The 14,793-nt window shown below is 42.5% G+C and overlaps 1 protein-coding gene across 2 annotated transcripts in view; it reads left to right on the top strand.

The window, feature by feature from the left end:
* The window catches only part of EIF4E1B (eukaryotic translation initiation factor 4E family member 1B), a 28,177-nt gene that overhangs the window by 6,179 nt on the left and 7,205 nt on the right, over positions 1–14,793 (top strand). The window contains exons 1-2 of one of the 2 annotated variants that reach the window (XM_042451857.1): positions 9,820–10,569; positions 14,383–14,471. In XM_042451857.1, coding sequence (XP_042307791.1) covers positions 10,552–10,569; positions 14,383–14,471 — 107 coding nt within the window. In that variant the 5' untranslated portion in view covers positions 9,820–10,551. Of the gene's footprint in view, positions 1–9,819; positions 10,570–14,382; positions 14,472–14,793 lie in introns of those variants that run through there. The other variant, XM_042451856.1, reaches the window with a different exon arrangement.

Here is a 14,793-nt window from a genome sequence, read left to right as displayed (position 1 = left end):
GATGTAATTTTTTAAAAAAAATTGAAAAAATATTCTTTTAAAAATTCTTTAAATCTATTACTTTTTAACCAAACATTCACTATGTATATGTAAATACATTTAGGTTATGTGTATGATATTGCAATTTGAAGTCATAATTTTAATTTTGCTAGTTGTTTATGTCACAACCATTAACAATCACATTCAGTGATCTATACAGAAGGCTGAGTGGACCCTGGAGCTCTTGTCTAGGATGAAACTTACAATGTTGTGGCTGCAGTACAGTGCCAGCATTTAACCACTGCGCCACTAAAGGGCTCCTTTACAGTACAGAAGATTGAGACAGTTTGGCAGAAGTTTTGCTATGTTGATGCAGTAGTGTCATTGGTGGGGTGCAGAAGGTGTGGGCCACACTGAGTGACACCCCAGAGGAGGTGTGACATCTGGTTGGGCCCTCCTGCCCTTTGGGTGCAGGAGGGGGTGAGCACAGAGCCTTCCTGGCTGCTCCATTGCTGGGCTGCCTGGGGAGGAAGCCTGGAAACAGGAGCAGGAGGGGCGAACACACACCCTTCCCAGGTGATACTTTCTGCACCAGGTGATACCCGTGGGCTGGATCCGGCCCGGCAAGGCCTTGGGACCGGCCCCAGCCTAGTCCTGCTGCTGATTGCCGCCGAGGCCTTTGGCCTATCAGGAGGAGGTGGGCAAGGGGGTCAAGGGGGAGCAAGCGGGGGCAAGCGGCGGGCAAGCGGGGCAAGAGGGGGCAATTGTCTATAGAAGCCTCAGAAACATGCATTTATATTAACATTATTTTAAAAATCAGCAAATTTTTCAGCGTGTCCTCCATTTCTTTTTTAAAAAGTGTCCTCCATTTGAAAATTTTGTCCTACATTTGTCCTGGTTTATTTATTTATATAATTTTTAAAAATTATTTAATTATTTATTTTTTGGCTTTGGCCCCCCAGTTGTCTGAGGGACAGCAACCCGGCCCCCGGGTCAAAAAGGTTGCCTACCTCTGCCCTAGCTTGTGACACCACTGGTTGATGGAATGTCAAATATGCTACCACCATAACAGCCACTTTGGTAGGACAACTTTGACCCTTTACTGGAATGGTTAAAACGGCTTAGCCATGTACTTTCACCAATTGCATGTTGTATGTCTTCAGCCCATGGCCATGCTGCTAGTGAGTGCTGTGTTGCTCCAACCCTGCACTAGGGGCAGGGAATATTTCTCCCACTGATTTGTATGGAAGGGGGGATTACAAACCCACCACCACATCAAGGAGACCACCTTGACACAACAGAAGATAGGAGATGGTGTCACACAGCATTCGGCACACCTGCGCTAGTAGATAAAATCCAGACAATAAAAATGCATTTTTCATATATTTTTCAGATAATAAGAAACAGAGCATGTGGTTATACTTATTTGGCCCCACGCTGCATATTGTTAGGGCTGCACAAAGGTAAACAATATGAATGTGTAACCTGCACGCAATGAGAGCACTTTGAACAAGAAGCCTGTCTCAACAACATTTCTAGTGACTCAAGTGCATTGCTAATACTCCTCTGCCTAGAACTCTAACAGGTGTTCCTTTCTCAGTAATCTAGATAAGGATACTTCCCTGCAGGTTTATTAACCTACTCCTGTCAAGAAGGCTTCTGCACCCTGAAACACCCCATGACAGACTAAGAGGCAGACACTACTAAGATTGAAATCACATCTGTTCACCTTCTCTCTTCCCAGCAATTTCCAAAGGCACAGGAGCCCTGCTGGAGTAAGTGGTTGGCAATCCTGTGCAGAAGTGTGCTGAGTGCCTTTGACTTTTAGGATCCACACACCACCACCCTGATCCCATATGGCATGCAGTAAGCACTATTCCCATGCTACCGGTGTTCTTTTTGGGATTGATGATCGCTTTCCCTCACCCATTGGCCAATAAGCCCTAGTCAAGCAAGGAGAGAAAACAAGGGAGTCAGTAGCATATTCCCCCTCACAAACACATACTGTCCTGACCCTGGGCAGGGAAATAGGGTGCCAGGGCTCTGCAGTTAGCTATAAAACAAGTGAGGGAAGCAGATAGGGAGGCAAGATGGAAAGAAGCAGTGCAGCCAGTGAAGAGGGTATGGGATCAACACATGACTGGCAGGCAACAAATGACTGGGTCAGCCATGTTGCAGAACTCAGGAGTGGCCAGATCAAAGTTTTTGTTGACCCAAGGTTTATAATTTATTTAGAGATGTCATCCTGGTACATACCATCATATGAAGAACCCTTGGCCAAAGGAGTTCATGATCTTAAAAAGTGTAAGCTTTCTTGTCAGTGTTGTTCTTATTGCAGTGGATGCTGAGGGATAAACCTTAGGGACCTCGATGTACATTGTGGAGGAAGAAGTGAAAAATTTTGATATGAAGAAAAAGGAACAGTTGACAGTGGGGCATGTCTAGAAGGCAGGGTGCTCTGGGCACTCTCCTCTCACTGCCAGTGGCATCCCTGCAGTGGGTGTCAGCCAGTGGGGGGGGGGGCAGGGCTTCCAGTGGTGGTGCATGCTCCCTCTTCCCATGCTGCCCTGACTGGATGGTGTGGTGTGGAGGGTGGGAGAGTGCATGGTGGAGCATGAGGACAGTGCAAGGCGTTGGAGCTCATGAGGGGAAAGGTACATGCAGGAAGCATATGGTGTCAACTGATGTGGATCACACCACTACACCCTTCCTAGTGACACCGCTGTTTTCTGGGCTAAAATGGCCTGAGGAGAACACAAATGTGGCAAAATTGTCTCCCACCCTCCAGAAAGCATTATATAATTGAATACTGGTCAGAATCATGCATACCGTATTTCTGGTTTCAGTGTATCAGTATGTTTGTAAAAGCTGAACAGCAAAGGTACCATAGGCGCAGGACAGACTGCCCAAAAAGGGCAGCCTGCTGGCGGCCTAATTTCCTCCAGAGGAAAAAGAACCCAGAAAAAAATGGGTTCTTTTTAAGCCACAGGAGTGGTGTAACAAGTGTGCACTGTCACACTTGTTACGTAAGCGCCGCACTTCAATGTGCAGATGCCGTGCGGCACTTACATAACAATGGCAGTGCCCATGTACACAGGATGCCACCATTGTTATGCTGCCCACACGTACTATGCTTAGCAACTGAGCAGTTGCTGTGCAGTCCCTAACCCTAGAATCTGCGCTGATACAGCGCTTGTTGGCAATATGTACCATGCCATAGACTGCCCTAGGGAGATCTAGCCAGTACTCTGTCTAGAGACCAAAATGACTAAACTATTGTACTTTTTATATTATCATGAGATGACATGACTTATTAGCAATAGGATGCTAATTACAATAATGCTATAAGAAAAGGAAAAGACAGGATCATAGCTATGTAGATTAAAGCAAGCGAACAAGCCACAAGGCCTGAACTTGAAAAACCAGAGGTGAGTTGTGGATGGCTGGAGCTCTTAGAGTTGTTTATTCATGGAGACACCATAAAGTGAAGCAGACATGTTGACAAATAATAGCAGCTAAACAATGGAGGCTAAATAAATAAAGATAAAGATAACATTTGGGGGCTGGAAAGACAGTATGATGCAGTGATAAGAGGATCTGTGGGGGAATCTCCAGCATGTGAGCCAGAGATAGCTACTGTATCTTAGGATCCAGGCTGCAGACTCCTTTCCTAAGCCCTTTACAGTGATTGTGTTACAGGAGCTCAGGCTTGAACAAAACACCATATGTACAACATTACACGGACAGACCTCCTCTCTGTCAGTATCTTTATTCATCAGGAGGGCTCCTGGGATGCAAGCAATGTCAAAAGTGCTGTTACATGGCACAGCATGGGTTGTGTTGTGTGTTTGCTTGTGTAGTAGATGGGCATCTGTACTTCCCTAGACCTCCACATGCTGCACCCACAAATTTTGATGAAACCAGAAGTGATTAAAAGTTTTGTAAATATGAAGACTAAACAAGGTGTAGAAGAGCATGTTTGAACTGCATCACCAGAATGCCTGTGCAGATGTGATCACCAATTTTGGCTGATTTTTTGTTTAGTTTTTGTGGGTTTTTCAGGCTGTGTGGTCCTGTTCTAAGAGTTTATTCCTGACGTTTATTCCCGATGTTTCACCAGCATCTGTGGCTGGCATCTTCAGAGAATGTTGGCCTAGAAGAAAGCTGGATATATATATACTGTGTGACCCTGGGTCTGGAGGAATTCCATTTTAATCTGTGTATTGTTCTGTTGTTGATGGCAGGGCTCCAGGGTGGGAGGATATGCAAAGAGGATTAGTGTGTGCTAATTGGTGATCATTATCTGTTGGGAAAGCCCTTGACCCTGGGTGGTTTCTCATTTGCATTTGCCAAGTCCTCATTTTGCTATTCTTCAAGACTGGTAGCCAAACTTTGGCCCTTTACAGACCACCCAAAAGAGCGGTCTGCCGGCGCCAGTGTTTGCTGCGCGAAGGAGCCGCAGTGGACAAACCGTGCAGCTCCTCTGTGCAGCAAAAAGAAGCCGCAAAAAGCGGCTTCTTTCTGCGGCGCCATTATGATGCTGCAAAGCGCCATTGGCTACGTCCACTACGTCAAAATGGCAGCGCCCATGTAGAATGGGCGCCGGCATTTTGTACGTGCTTGGCACGTACTAGGGTTAGGGGCGTCCTGAAAGGATGCCCCTTCCTAACCCTAGTACGTGCCGAGCACGTACTTTTTGGCGGTGTGGAACCCGCCTTTGTTCACTTTAAGGGTTTCTTTTTTCCAGTTGAAATTATCCAGATGTTTATGGATTTCAATGGCTTCCCTGTGCATTCTGATCTGATAGTTGTTGGCATATCCAGCATTTCAGTGTTATCAAACAGTATTTTATGCCCAGTATGGTTTATAACATGTTCTGCTGATGATGATTTTTCCGGCTGACTCAGTCTGCAGTGTCTCTTGTGTTCCTCGATTTGTGTTTGCACACTGCCTTTGGTGGTCCCTATGTAGACTTGTCCACAGCTGCATGGTATTCGGTAAACTCCTGCAGCTGTGAGAGGGTCTCTCTTGTCCTTCACTGAGTGTAGCATTTGATGGATTTTATTGGTTGGTTTGCAAACCATTTGGACGTTGTGTTTCTTCATCAGTTTCCCTATTCTGTCTGTGACTCCTTTGATGTATGGTAAGAACACCTTCCCTTTAGGTGGTTGCTTGACTTTACTCCTCCAGGTTTTTCTGGGCTTCTGATATCTGAGCTGGAACAACCATTATTTGTTGTTTTGTTTGATTTTTTGTTTGTTTACAATGGTGGATTTCCAGAGGAGCTGCACAAAAAAGGCCCCATGGGCCACACATGACCTATGGGCTGCACAGCTTCTGCTCCTAGCCTACAGACTTTGTTGAATGTCTGAACTGGGCTAATAGTTTATTTATTTGGTGACAGAGCTTCCTCATGCATCCTCTTTGCTTAACTCATGGAATTTTAACCGATTGTATGTGCATATATACTACAAACTGTTTTCTGGCTGTGACAAGGAGTGACAAGACATCCTTCTATTTTGTGAGAGTATTATGATCACGTCCTGAATTCAGCAATAAATAGTTTGGACTACTGTATCTGGAATCTGATGACTGGACATATTTTCAAAAGCAGGGTTGCAACTTCCTTCTCTGGTATGGATTCTGTTTGTTTTTTAAACAGCTCCATGTCATGCAGAAACTGAATGAAGCAATTTTAGTGTAGAGAGATGGGGAAAATGATGGGGAAAACCTTTTGCAGATGAATTGTTGCTTATTAATAGCCTGGAAGCCCTGCCACAGGATTGAAAAGGTGTCAAACCAGTCTGAAGCACCAAATTTTATTTTCCAGAATCTAATTTCACACACACACACACACACACACAGAGTGAGATATATACTTTTATATCTCCTATTTGGCAATAACTTTTAATACAGGACTAGCTTGATGAATTATTAAATTAAAATCTCTTTGTTGAATGTCCACTGCACAATGGTAGCACAACCTTCAGTTAGAAATCTACTGACCACTATACATATATTATTGTTGTTGCTGTTGTTGTTGTGTGCCTCCAAATATTTTTTTACTTATGGCAGCTTTCTTGAGGGTTTCTTGGTAAGTTTCTTCAGAGGGGGTTTGCCATTGGCATCCTGTGAAGCTGAGAGAGTGTGACTTGCCCAAGGTCACTCAGTGAGTTTCTATGGCCAAACTTGGAACTACTGAACCCTGATCTCTAGAGTCATATTACAACACTCAGAGCACTACATCACACTGGCTCTTATACATATATACAGGCTTATATGCAAACTTCTAGCTTTCCCCCAAATCACATTTTAAAAAGCACTCTTTATATAATAACAATAATAATAAAATTTATTTGTATTTTCCCGCCTCTCCCAGATGGATCGAGGTGGGATTACAACCCAACAGTAACAATAAAATACAAGAATAAAACATATAATTTCAAACATTAAAACAGTTAAAAACAGTGCAGTCAACTTTTATAAGATAAAATGTTCTGATCCTGGATAGAAGAGTGAATGATGTTGTTACAGAAGATTGGGTGGATAGGCTTGCCGGAAGAGATCCATCTTAACTGCCCTCTTGAAACCCTTCAAGGAGGCAATAAGACGGATCTCTTCCGGGAGGTTGTTTCATAGTTTAGGAGCCACTGAGGTAAAGGTTCTTCTTCAGGGTTAAGAAACAAGTGGCCATTCAGATGTTGCTGGATTGAGCCCCATTCTTGCCACATTCTTGTTGCTTTAGTTAATGACAACAAAAACATACCTGTTTGAGAGCAGCTGTTATTGCACATCTGGGCAATAGCATGGCTGGGGCTGTTTCTGCAATTGCTCACTTCCAAACTCCCCCTTAACTCTGCTGCCCTGCCCTATGCCCTACTCAGCATGCCTTTCAGGTTTTTTTTATTTTTAATGCAATTCCAGAGCTATGCTAATACAATTTAAGAGGGGGAAAGGGGAAAAAAATAGGAATAGGAATAAAAAAATAACCTGCTTGGGAATAGTGAGGGGAGGGGGCAGGGGGAGATGAGGAGACACTGCTACCATGTGACTGCCACTATTGGAACCACTGTGGCATTAACATTTTGCACCTAAGTCTAAACTCTAAAGGGACCGCAGTGTGACTGGGAACTTATTAATGGGTTTCCTCTATCAGTGAAATGGGATGCCCTAATCATGCTTCAGAAACACAGTAGCTACAGGTTGGAGGAGATGTCATGCAATAAGTATCACTAAAAGGCACTATTTCCCAAATCTAATTGCAGTTTAAAAACTGTGGATTATAATCTCCCAAGTTAGCACATTCCTTACCAGTTGGTGTGTTTGGAGTTGTAGTTAAACAACATCTTGAAGGGCCACACATTCTCTTCCACTGGGCTACAGCCAAGTGCTATGTTCTGTCACATTTGTTTTAATTCATTAGACACAAACACCTGGGGTTTGGAGTTTACAGAGTGGCATTTAGAGCTGCAGTGCCTCACCAGACACTAAATTCAGGATTCCATAGGATAATGCCATGACGGTTAAAAAGGATTCATAGTGCTATAGTTGTGTAGTGGTAATGAGTTGTCTGAAATAATGTTACTGTTGTTTTTTGTGGGTTTTTCAAGCAAGGTGGACATGTTCTAGAAGAATGTATTCCTAATGTTTCACCTGCATCTGTGGCTGGCATCTTCAGAGAATGGTGCCATGGAAGTGAGTGGTGTATATATACTGTGTGACCCTTAGTTGAGAGGAAGTGGTTTACATGTTAATCCCTATGTTGGTCTGTTGGTGAATGGCAAGGCTTCTGGGTGGGAGGATATACTGTACGAGGAGGATTTCTGTCTAACCACCATGCCACCATTCTCTGAAGATGCCAGCCACAGATGCAGGTGAAACATCAGGAACAAATTCTTCTAGAACGTGGCCACATAGCCCAAAAAACCTGCAAAAAACTATGGATGCCAGCTGTAAAAGCCTTCTACTTCAAAGTGTTACTGTTATCCTCAAGACTATTTTGCAAACAGTCACTGTAATTTCTTCCTGTAAGCTTTAACAAAGTATCCATGATCTCTCTTTCTTAGATTTCTCTCCAACCTGAAACCTTGTGTCCACAGTTTCTTCACTAAGGCTGGGGAGCTTTTGTTCCTCCAAAAGTTTTAGAGACGAACTCCTACAAAGCCTTGCCAATGTCATGTCACTGGCCATCTTGATTGCTGCCTAGAGATAAACCCAAGACAGCATATGCTGTGGTAAATGTATACTAAAATGCTATGATACCTATTTTTGCAGCAAGAAACATGGCTGCCCCCTAGAAATTACAGTGAAGTTGCCATACAACAGCTTCCTAAAATGCAGCATGAGGCCTGGATTCAGCATTGTCAGGCAGCTATCTATTATGCTCATATGCCAGCAGAAGATTCACTGCTGACCTGCCAATCCCCTTCTTTGGTTTTAGCCATCCTTTCTGTAGCTTCCTGATCAATTACTCTTTCTAATTGTGCAAATGGAAGGAGCATTCTAACCAGTGTCAGATTATCATTGTTTCGGTATCAATTCAAGCAATTGTTCCTGGGTTGCTAGTCGCTACCGATCCAGCACTGAAAGAAAAAGTTGTTCATTTCATCTTGTTCCTCATTCACTTCCTGAATCTCCTGGTGTTTCTGTTACCATTGATATTGTATTTGTCTAATAACTAAGTAAAATGGATGAAGCCAGGGTGTTAATCTCACTGGCACTGCAGGGCTGAAAATGGATTCACACATGAAGATTTTTGTGCTGCTCTCTATTGTACTTTGTATTTTATCACTGGATTACTCATTCATCCATTCATTCAATTTCCATGCCACCATTCTTAGAGTAGGTCATGCATACACAGAAAAAAAGATCATAATATTTGAAGTCTTCTGAGGCACCAACCACCTTGATCCAACCTTGCTTTTATCATTAAGCAGAGTGAGACCACTGCCTTGGGCAGCAGAAGACAAGGGAAAGGAGTGATGATGAGGTTGCATTCTGTTAGCTTGCAAGTGCCTTCGGATGCAGCGGAGATCTCTGTCCCATTATAATCAGTCCAGCTGTTTTCAGTATGGAGAGGATGTTTTTCTTTGCCTGAGGCAGCAGATTATTTTGGGGAGACCCTAAGAGTAACCTCCATTTGACTTTCCTCTTTATGGGCAGTGATGTGGACTGGGACCAGACAGAGTGTGGGCATCAGAGCAGTGGTGAGAATGAGATCCTCTGAAATCATCCTGTCAAGGGATCCCCCACCCAACCCCACCTTCGAGATGACAACAATACAATATGGAATGCCTACTGTACAAATTGGCATCTTCTCAGATATGATACTACAGCCTGTTTAGCTAAAACAGGAGTGGACAACTCTCCTGAGAGTGTGGTGTAGTGGTTACATTGTCAGAGCCATGAAATACAGTGAGTACTTGGTCCTCCTCTGTTTGCCTGATCAAACGGAGAGAGTTCTTGTGCAGATAAAGTAAGGAAGAAGAGAACTGTATATGCTGCCTTGAAAACATTTATAATATATACATATATAAATAATAATATAAACATATAAGTAAATATATAAATACGATGGCTTCCAGATGTTATTTTAGTTTACATCTCCCATCAGCCCTAGTCAGGAGTTTATCACACAGGGGGAAATGTGGAGTTTAAACAGAGATTAACCCATGAAAATCACGCAACTGACATTATAATGCAATTAAAATGAGATTAACACAAGAGCCATTATCCCGTGAATAACCAGAGAATAATCAGGCAATAAACACCAAAAAGGCATTCATGGGAAAAAAACTTGAATTATTTGCTGCTGTTTCTTGCCTGGTTGTTCATGGGATAATGGCACTTTAATCATGTTTCATCTCGACATCCAAAGAAACTATTAGCGCAATTTGGTTAATCACCATTTATGGTTCCAGTTGTCCCCCGTGTGATAAACCTATAGCCAAAAGTGTGGGAATATGGGTACAGTCATCCAAAACCCTCTGGAGAACCACAGGCTGCCTACCCTTGGAAAGGAAATTTAAAATAGGACCAAATCCATTTGGATGCAATCCATAGCGGCAAGTGTTCTTTGTTATAGACATGAAACGGAATACTTCACAGCTCTCATTTCCTATTTAACCTTCTCTGTCAGAGTGCTCTGGTGCCACAACAAATTATAAATCCTAGGACTCCATAGGACAGAGCCATGACAGTGAAAGCAGTGTCAAGCTGTCGTAATTCTGCAGTGTGGTAGCAGCCTTAATTTTGACATGGGGGGGAAAATGAGATCTAGTTCTCTTAATCCCATTAATATGACCTCTTTATAAGAAGTTGCACAGAGTGGGCCTGGCCCTAAACAAAGAACAAGCAATCAGAGCAGTGGAGACAGTGGGACCCCATTTTGGCCTAAACATTTGTGTTCTAGCCCATTGAAGGCTACAGTGATTCCCCCATGAAATCTCAAGGACTGAAGAAAGGAGCTGCTTCTTTAAAAAGTAAAGTTTTCTAGATTAAGGGCGGTTCTCAAAGGTACCTTCAGGATAAAAAGAAGGTTTGAAGAGGTGGAATCTGTTACTGCTCTAGAAGATGGCAGCAGCTATGATGGTAAGTAGCACAGTTTTCTGCTGATTTCTTTCCCTGCCTCCCAGGCTATCAATTGCAACTGTGGGCTGCTGCCTCCTTCAAATATAGCTCTGTATCTCAAAATCCTCATTCAACTCAGAGGCCTTATTGGCCTTGAGGAAGCGGGGGGAACTAGGCTGAATGATTGTACTTTGAACTCTCAACATTTTTGACTTGTTGCAAAATCATCTATCCCTCAAGGCTGCTGTTCTGTGCACCTGGGAAATAAGTTCTATTAAATTTAAGAGGACTTGTTACTAAGCAAATTTATAGTATTTGGCTGAATACTGGAAAAGTTACCAGGTAGAGGTTTCAATTGTTCAAATAATTATCTCTAGAAGGCTTACTATCAGGACTTGGGAGGATTGCTTTTTGTTGTTCTGTGTATTGATCAGCAGATGGGGGGAGATGCCTTCTATACATAAGATGCTTGGGAGGCCTACTTATAGCTTGCAGTACAGTCAGCCCTCCTTATCCATAGACTCTTTATCCATGGATTCAAGCATCCATGGTTTGATTGTGTATGTGTGTGTATTCTAAAAAAACAAACCTTGATTTGCCATTTTATACAAGGGACATAATTTTATTATCCATTGTATTTAAAGAGACTTGTGTATCAATGGATTTTGGCATCCATGGGGGGTCTGGGACCAAAGCCCAGTAAATACCAAGGGCTCACTGCACAATACTTCATCAGGAACTGCCCCTATTTCTTCAACAGTAGGGGGCTGAAGTAGATTTAATTGGAGAAGCCGTATGCATTGTGTATTGCATGTTAGTGGTAAGAAAGTATTATTTAACCATTAATTTTGACTTCTCTTAAAGCTGTTAAAGATGCTTTCTCTCCATAGTGGGAGGTGAAAATAGCTAATCCTAGCTTTTGATTTGGCTTGATTTTTGTGATGTCATGGGTCTGTATATAAAAGCATTTATTGGTTTATTGTGTGATTATGAGGTAAGTAGCTTTTGGGAGGGAAAGAATAATGAACTGTTGAAGTGAATGCTGATTAGATTTTGCATGGGGTAGTTGGTGAATGACAGAATTTGACTTGAATTAGTTTACCTTGGGGATTGAGAAGAGTGCTCATGGAAGGTGTCTGTGGTGGCAGCACTGAAGATGGAAGGGTAGTGTCCTATTGGGGATAAAAGCAGTATAAATCCTTATAGGAATCTTGAGGACATTTATACTAACCCCATAGCTGATGTCACACAAGGGGAGCAGGAGAAAGTCCTTAAATATAGCAGAGGTGGGAATCGGGGAAAACTCTCACACTTACTGTTTTCAGAGAAGTCTGGGAAGGTTTCACATATGGTGGGTTAAGTGCAAAGACTCAAACATTCAGCCATAGTGATAGGACTGCCTGAAAGGTATCAAAACAGATGTTGGTACAATGTTGTCATCTCTTATCCCCAGCAGTCTACAACTTTTTGCTTATATAGGTATACCTCAGCTAATGAAGCAGATGTGTTCCTAGACATTATTTCTTGAATACTAATTTGGTACTAGAGACAGAAATAGCATGAAAAGAATATGTATGGGTTTCTACATGTGCACAAAAGCTTGATATGTTTCAGCAATTTTTTTAATATAAATAACAACATGCACATTGAAATGACATATCCAGGTCAGCTAAACCTTGCATAAGTAAACAAAAACATTTCTAGAGACCTCTTGGGGGCTTCTTCCAAAATGCATCCAGGGCCAATTATGATTTTTTTATTTTTGTTTACCACCCTCCTCTTTTCTTATCATTCCATTTTGTTGGCAAACTTCTAGATCTGTTTCCTTAACATACTGGTGAGGGATGGCTTACCTGCTTCCCCCTTTTTTCTGTTTTGCTCTTCAAACACGCTCAGTAAAGTATTCTGGAGACAGCTGGTGTTTACTTCGCCAGTTGCAGACAGACACACACAGCTAAAGTAGGACTGGTAGGAGTAGAATCTCACTCACTCTTTCCAAGCAAAAGCATTATTGTTTACTCCAGACATGCTGCTGCAACCTATTACCAGCCCTTCTATACCATCCTCCCAGTGTTAATGCCACAAACATTATTCCAGCTAGATAGAGGCCAAAGAGGGACAGAGGGCTGGTAGGTTTAAAAACACTTTGTAAAAATTAGCTTCTTTGTCAGAAGCTTTGTTATCTGAGGTATGTTTACATATGCAAATCCTGTTGCTTGAAGGTAGTTTAGGTACCACCAAGATGACCTGACCCAATAGACCAAGCTGTGGAAAAGCTAAGCAATTTTACTTTCCTTAATGGTCATTTGGTAATTCTTGGCTTTTCAACCAATTTCCACAAGTGTGGATTTTTGGGTTTTTTGTTTAATGAGGAAGATAGGCACTTTTAATTTGGGGGGTGGTTGGGGGGGCTGGAAGGGCTACCTATTTCCCCACATTTCTTACTAAACATGTGTCAAACAGAGCTGATCAAAGACATTTTGTTGCCTAAGACAAATGACACCTCCAAAGTAAAGTCCATAGAACCCAAGCCATCTAGCTTTTTCACACTACACAATGACGGCACAACTATTCTACTTGAACTGCCAAGACAATATCCTGTGGAACCCTGGTGCTTGAAGTCTGGCCAAAGGCACCGGAATTATCTGGCTAAGAATTCTAAATGTCTCTCCCTAAACTGCAAATCCCAGGATTCCATAGGATGTAGCCAAGGCAATTAAAATGGAATTATAGTGCTATAATTCTATGATATAAAAGGTATGAGTACACAGCTAACCCCTCAAGCCATTTTTTCCATCTTAAACAGTAAAATAAAACAACAATTTGCTGATCTTTTCCCTAAGGCAGTCCTTTCACTCTATCTATTGGCAGGGCTGGCACTGGTGGTAAGAGATAGAAAGTAGTTTTGGCAGTCAGTGCTTGATCTTTCTGACCCTTCAACAGGCAAGTGCCCTTACTAACGCTATCCCCTGGAGCTTGCTAAAGGCACCAGCTGTTTATGGCTTGGCCAGTTCCATGGAGTGGGTGACCCTCTTGTCACATAAGTTGTCAACTTCTTAATTGGACCCTGAGCACTTCAAGCTGGTAGTGCTCAGGGACACAGTAAAGCTGGGAAAAGCTCCTTTTACTTTTGAAAAGCTGCTTTGTGAGAGAGCACTTGCTTCTCCTGTTCCAGGGGACAGATGCATAGACTGCTTACATGGGCTGTTTAGTTTTAACAACATGTTCTGGATGAAAACATTTTCCTAGAGAGTGAGAGCGAAAACACAAGCTCAGATATTGGGTGTGCAGTTCCTTGGTGCTTGGTTTGTCTGCAGTGCCATACTGCTGCAGTGCAAATACATAAAACCCTTTGTCTGATCCTCTCTGATATCCGGCTTTGTATACTGTACTCTCCAACTGATGTGGCAGGGACAGTCCCAATGAATCCTTTGTATTCCCATTTTTTCAGCTACTTTTAAAATGGCCAGTTTTCTTTCTCCACCTCCCCCTTTCCCCCTTTGTCCTCAATTAGTATATGCTCAATTAAATCAGTAGGGAAAACCTGAGAGAAGGTGGAAGAATCTTGCCCTTTCCAGTAGTCTCAGGCTAAAGCAAACTGCTGCAGCCTCTCCTAGCCCATGTGTTCTACCTCATTTATAACGTTTACCTATTAACCCCACTCATGTTGCTTGATCAGATGTGAGCTGATTTTCATACGTGAAATGATGGTTTTATTTGCGCTTTGCCTAGCTAATGATAGCCTACACAGTTATCTCTTGCCTGAGACAAACCTGCAAGAGGCATTTTTAATGCCTGTTGTCATAATATATGATCTGTTCATTGAATTGTCAGGTAAGCACACACGAAGACCAGCAGAAGCACAAGGCCAGAAAAGGAGAGGTGGTTGTGGAACACATCAGCAAGCACCCCCTGCAGAACAGGTACTAGCTGAGCAGCAAAATGAGGTCTCAACATTGACTGGTAGTAATGCCACATTAATAATTTCTGCTGTAAAATTGGCCTTGTGGTGCAATATCGTGGCTTTCCTTTCTTAACGGCCATACTTCCTATTGAAAGATCCAGTTAGCTGCATCCAAGAAATGGCCAAGATGAGTGTGCTGTGGTATAAGAGATACTGTATTTATTGCCCCCTGCCACAAATCTCTGTTTTGGTTTAAGAAATACTTGAAATCTTCTTTCTGGAGAGATCATTGCTATTAAACAAGGAAACTCTTATTTTTGTGTTAAGGATCCTTTAACATC

Source organism: Sceloporus undulatus, chromosome 2 (assembly GCF_019175285.1).
Source record: "Sceloporus undulatus isolate JIND9_A2432 ecotype Alabama chromosome 2, SceUnd_v1.1, whole genome shotgun sequence".
Classification (NCBI taxonomy): Eukaryota; Metazoa; Chordata; class Lepidosauria; order Squamata; family Phrynosomatidae; genus Sceloporus; species Sceloporus undulatus.
This window is presented reverse-complemented; position numbering and strand designations above follow the sequence as displayed.